The sequence below is a fragment of the Oxyura jamaicensis genome, unplaced genomic scaffold (genome assembly GCF_011077185.1).
Source record: "Oxyura jamaicensis isolate SHBP4307 breed ruddy duck unplaced genomic scaffold, BPBGC_Ojam_1.0 oxyUn_random_OJ72396, whole genome shotgun sequence".
In the NCBI taxonomy this organism is placed as follows: Eukaryota; Metazoa; Chordata; class Aves; order Anseriformes; family Anatidae; genus Oxyura; species Oxyura jamaicensis.
Genome location: NW_023311022.1, coordinates 1 through 5,169, shown reverse-complemented (window position 1 = coordinate 5,169; position 5,169 = coordinate 1). Strand labels below are relative to the sequence as shown.

The 5,169-nt window shown below is 57.6% G+C and overlaps 1 protein-coding gene across 1 annotated transcript in view; it reads left to right on the top strand.

Annotated features, from left to right (window-relative positions):
* LOC118159850 (chromodomain-helicase-DNA-binding protein 8-like) overlaps window positions 1–4,838 on the top strand; it is a gene marked incomplete at its 5' end in the record, with an annotated part of 9,244 nt that extends 4,406 nt beyond the window's left edge. The window contains 8 exons of the mRNA XM_035314400.1: window positions 365–544; window positions 633–743; window positions 827–1,044; window positions 2,169–2,368; window positions 2,446–2,602; window positions 3,548–3,637; window positions 4,494–4,597; window positions 4,697–4,838. Of these exons, the coding sequence (XP_035170291.1) occupies window positions 365–544; window positions 633–743; window positions 827–1,044; window positions 2,169–2,368; window positions 2,446–2,602; window positions 3,548–3,637; window positions 4,494–4,597; window positions 4,697–4,815 (1,179 nt within the window). The remainder of the gene's footprint in view (window positions 1–364; window positions 545–632; window positions 744–826; window positions 1,045–2,168; window positions 2,369–2,445; window positions 2,603–3,547; window positions 3,638–4,493; window positions 4,598–4,696) is intronic.
* Between the last annotated feature and the right edge of the window lie 331 nt (window positions 4,839–5,169).

Here is a 5,169-nt window from a genome sequence, read left to right as displayed (position 1 = left end):
AAAATGTGGGGTGGAGACCCCATGGAAGGGGTTCTTCAAGGGGAATGGGTCTTGAAGACCCCATGGAAGGGGTTCTTCAAGGGAAATGTGGGGTGGAGACCCCATGGAAGGGGTTCTTGAAGGGAAAATGTGGGGTGGAGACTCCATGGAAGGGGTTCTTCAAGGGAAAATGTGGGGTGGAGACCCCATGGAAGAGGTTCTTGAAGGGAAATGGGTCTTGAAGACCCCATGGAAGGGTTTCTTCAAGGGAAGCGTGTCGTGAAGGTCCTACTCTGGCAGAACGTGGGGCTTGGAGATGGTTTGGGATGGGACACGGGCCCTGAAGGTGTCCATTTCCTCATCGCTCTCCTCCTCCTTCCCTCAGATCCAACAGTTCTCCAAGAAGGAGATCGAGGACCTCCTGCGCAAGGGGGCCTACGCGGCCATCATGGAGGAGGACGACGAAGGCTCCAAGTTCTGCGAGGAGGACATCGACCAGATCCTGCTGCGCCGCACCACCACCATCACCATCGAGAGCGAGGGGAAGGGCTCCACCTTCGCCAAGGTACCCTGGACCTTCTCCCCCCAGGTCCCTTCCCACCACCTCCGGTGGACACCTCCGAACGCCTCCGTTGTCCTCGCTCTCCTTCCAGGCGAGCTTCGTGGCCTCCGAAAACCGCACCGACATCGCCTTGGACGACCCCAACTTCTGGCAGAAGTGGGCCAAGAAAGCCGACCTGGACCTGGACCTCCTCAACAGCAAGGTTGGGGTGGTGGTGGGTCGCGGGGCGAGGAGACGGTCGGAGGTGGGGCAGGACCTCACCCTTCTCCTGTCCTCCTCGCCCAGAACAACCTGGTGATCGACACGCCGCGCGTGCGCAAGCAGACGCGGCACTTCAGCACCTTGCGCGACGACGACCTGGTGGAGTTCTCCGACCTGGAGAGCGAGGACGAGGAGAAGCCCCGGTCCCGGCGGCACGACCGCCACCACCACCACCACGGCCTCCACCACGCCTACGGCCGCACCGACTGCTTCCGCGTGGAGAAGCACCTCCTGGTCTACGGGTGAGGACGGGGCCCGGGGACGTCCCCCCGGGGGAGTTGTGGGGTTGGGGGAGGACGAGGTGCAGGTGGCTCGTGGTGGAAACCATGAGGAGGTGGTTGGAGGGAGGAGCGGTTCTTGGTTTTGGTTCTTCTGTGGTGGCAACCATGGTTGGTGGAGGGAAAAAACATCTCCAAGTCTTTGGTGGCAACCATGAGGAGGTGTTTGACGTAGAGAGAAACCATCTCGAGCTCTTCTCTGGTGGCAACCACGAGGAGATGCTTGGAGGGAGGAGCAAACCAAGTCTTATTTTGGGTTCTTCTCTGGTGTCAACCATGAGGAGATGGTTGTAGGACCCAAACCACCTCCAGCTCTTCTCTGGTGGCAACCACGAGGAGATACCTGGCGGCCAAACCATCTCCTGGTGGCAACCACGAGGAGATGCTTGGAGGGAAGAGCAAACCAGCTCTTATTTTGGGTTCTTCTCTGGTGTCAACCATGCGGAGATGCTTGACGTAGAGAGAAACCATCTCGAGCTCTTCTGTGGTGTCAACCACGAGGAGATGCTTGGAGGGAGGAGCAAACCAAGTCTTATTTTGGGTTCTTCTCTGGTGTCAACCATGAGGAGATGCTTGACATGGAGGAAAACCATCTCCAAGTCTTTGGTGGCAACCATGAGGAGATGTTTGATGTAGAGGAAGAACATCTCGAGCTCTTCTGTGGTGTCAACCACGAGGAGATGCTTGGAGGGAGGAGCAAACCAAGTCTTATTTTGGGTTCTTCTCTGGTGTCAACCATGCGGAGATGCTTGACGTGGAGGAAAACCATCTCCAAGTCTTTGGTGGCAACCATGAGGAGATGTTTGATGTAGAGGAAGAACATCTCGAGCTCTTCTCTGGTGGCAACCACGAGGAGATGCTTGGAGGGAAGAGCAAACCAAGTCTTATTTTGGGTTCTTCTCTGGTGGCAACCATGAGGAGATGGTTGTAGGACCCAAACCACCTCCAGCTCTTCTCTGGTGGCAACCACGAGGAGATACCTGGCGGCCAAACCATCTCCTGGTGGCAACCACGAGGAGAAGAGGTTCCGGGAGGTGGGGATCTTCCCCCCCCGAGGGCCAGATCCGTGACCCCTTGTCCTCCACCAGCTGGGGCCGGTGGCGGGAGATCCTGTCCCACGGGAGGTTCAAGCGGCGCCTGTCGGAGCGGGACGTGGAGACCATCTGCCGCGCCATCTTGGTCTACTGCCTCCTCCACTACCGGGGCGACGAGAACATCAAGGGCTTCATCTGGGACCTCATCAGCCCCGCCGAGAACGGCAAGGCTAAGGAGCTCCAAAACCACTCGGGTGAGGGGGCTTCTGCAGCCCTGGGGTGGATGGGACCCCCCCGGGTCCCCCGCTGATGGTCCTCTGGTCTTCTCCAGGGCTCTCCATCCCCGTCCCGCGGGGCCGCAAGGGGAAGAAGGTGAAGTCCCAGAGCACCTTCGACGTCCACAAGGCCGAGTGGATCCGCAAGTACAACCCCGACACGCTCTTCCAGGACGAGAGCTACAAGAAGCACCTCAAGCACCAGTGCAACAAGTGAGGGGGGGGGACAGGGGGCGTCAGGAGGTCCTCAAAACCCATCCGAGGTCCTCAAAACCCGTCCCAGGTCCTCAAAATCCATCCCAGGTCCCCCAAAACCCGTCCGAGGTCCTCAAAACCCATCCAAGCTCCTCAAAACCCATCCCAGGTCCTCAGAACCCATCCCAGGTCCCCAAAATCCATCCCAGGTCCTCAAAATCCATCCCAGGTCCCCCAAAATCCATCCGAGGTCCTCAAAATCCATCCGAGGTCCTCAAAATCCATCCCAGGTCCCCCAAAACCCATCCCAGGTCCTCAAAACCCATCCCAGGTCCTCAAAACCCATCCCAGGTCCCCCAAAACCCATCCGAGGTCCTCAAAATCCATCCCAGGTCCTCAAAACCCATCCCAGGTCCCCCAACATCCATCCGAGGTCCTCAAAATCCATCCGAGGCCCTCAAAACCCATCCCAGGCCCTCAAAACCCATCCGAGGTCCCCCAAAACCCATCCGAGGTCCTCAAAACCCATCCCAGGTCCTCAAAACCCATCCCAGGTCCTCAAAATCCATCCCAGGTCCCCCAAAACCCATCCGAGGTCCTCAAAACCCATCCGAGGTCCTCAAAACCCGTCCCAGGTCCTCAAAACCTGTCCCAGGTCCTGAAAATCCATCCCAGGTCCTCAAAATCCATCTGAGGTCCTCAAAACCCATCCCAGGTCCCCCAAAACCCATCCCAGGTCCCCCAAAACCCATCCCAGGTCCTCAAAACCAATCCCAGGTCCTCAAAACCCGTCCCAGGTTCTCAAAATCCATCCCAGGTCCTCAAAATCCATCTGAGGTCCCTCAAAATCCATCTGAGGTCCCCCAGATCCATCCGAGGTCCCTCAGATCCATCCCCCATCCCCGATCCCGCCCCGTGTCCCGTCCCTGATGGCTTTTTCTTCTCGGTGGCCACCACCCGCAGGGTCCTGCTCCGGGTGCGAATGCTCTACTACCTGCGGCAGGAGGTGATCGGGGACCAGGCGGAGAAGGTGCTGGCGGGAGCCATGGCCAGGTGAGGTCCCCATACCTCTTGGACCCGTTTTGGGGTTCTCCAGACCCGTTTTGGGGTTCTTCAGACCCATTTTGGGGTTCTCTGGACCTATTCTGGGGTGTTCCAGACCCATTTTGGGGTTCTTTGGGGTTCTCCGGCCTCATTTTGGGGTTCTCCAGACCCATTTTGGGGTTCTCCAGACCCATTTTGGGCTTTTCTGGACCTATTTTGGGGTGTTCCAGACCCATTTGGGGGTTCTTTGGGGTTCTCCAGACCAAATTTGAGGTTCTCCAGCCTAATTTTGGGGTTCTCCAGCCTCATTTTGGGGTTCTCCAGACCCGTTTTGGGGTTCTCCAGACCCATTTTGGACTTTTCTGGACCTATTTCGCGGTGTTCCAGACCCATTTGGGGGTTCTTTGGGGTTCTCCAGCCTCATTTTGGGGTTTTCCAGACCAAATTTGAGGTTCTCCAGACCCATTTAGGGGTTTTCTGGACCCATTTTTGAGTGTTCCAGACCCATTTTGGGTTCTTTGAAGTGCTCCAGACCAAATTTGAGGTTCTCCAACCCCATTTTGATGTTCTTTGAGGTGCTCCAGCCCCATTTTGAGGTTCTCCAACCTCATTTTGATGTTCTTTGAGGTGCTCCAGCCCCATTTTGAGGTTCTCCAGCCCCATTTTGAGGTTCTCCACCCCCATTTTGAGGTTCTCCACCCCCATTTTGAGGTTCTTTGAGGTGCTCCAGCCCCTCTTTGACCTTCCCCAACCCCACTTTAGGACCATTTCTGGAGCCCCAGCCCAATTTTGGGGTTCCCCGTCCCCATTTTGGGCTCCTCTGTCCCCCCGACCCCCCCCTGAGCCCCCCACTCCTGCCCCACAGCGAGATCGACATCTGGTTCCCGCTGGTGGAGCAGCTGGAGGTGCCGACCGCCTGGTGGGACGCCGAGGCCGACAAATCCCTCCTCATCGGCGTCTTCAAGCACGGTGCGTACTTCGGAGGCCGGGCGGTGAATTTTTGGGGCTAAATCCGCGGGATTTGGCTCGCGGGACGTTCTGCTCGCCCCCTTTTTTTTTTTTTGGTAGGTTATGAGAAGTACAACACCATGCGGGCCGACCCCGCCCTCTGCTTTCTGGAGAAGGCCGGCCGCCCCGACGAGAAGGCGATCGCTGCCGAGCAGCGCCTGGACGTGGGGGAAGGGTGAGGTCACAGCGGTGTCCCCAAAACCCCTACTTTGTCCCCAAAATCCCGGCGGTGTCCCCAAAACCCCGGCGGTGTCCCCCAAACCCCAACGATTTCCCCAAGACCCCAACGATGTCCTCAAGACCCCAACAATGTCCTCAAAACCCTAACGACGTCCTCAAAACCCCCAACGATGACCCCAAGAGTGTCCCCAAGCCCCTCATAATGTCCCCAAGTCCCCAACAATGTCCTCAAGACCCCAACGATGTCCCCAAAACCCTAACGGTGTCCCTAAGACCCCAACAATGTCTCCAAAACCCCAACCATGTCCCCGAAACCCCCAATGATGACCTCAAGAGTGTCCCCAAGACCCCAA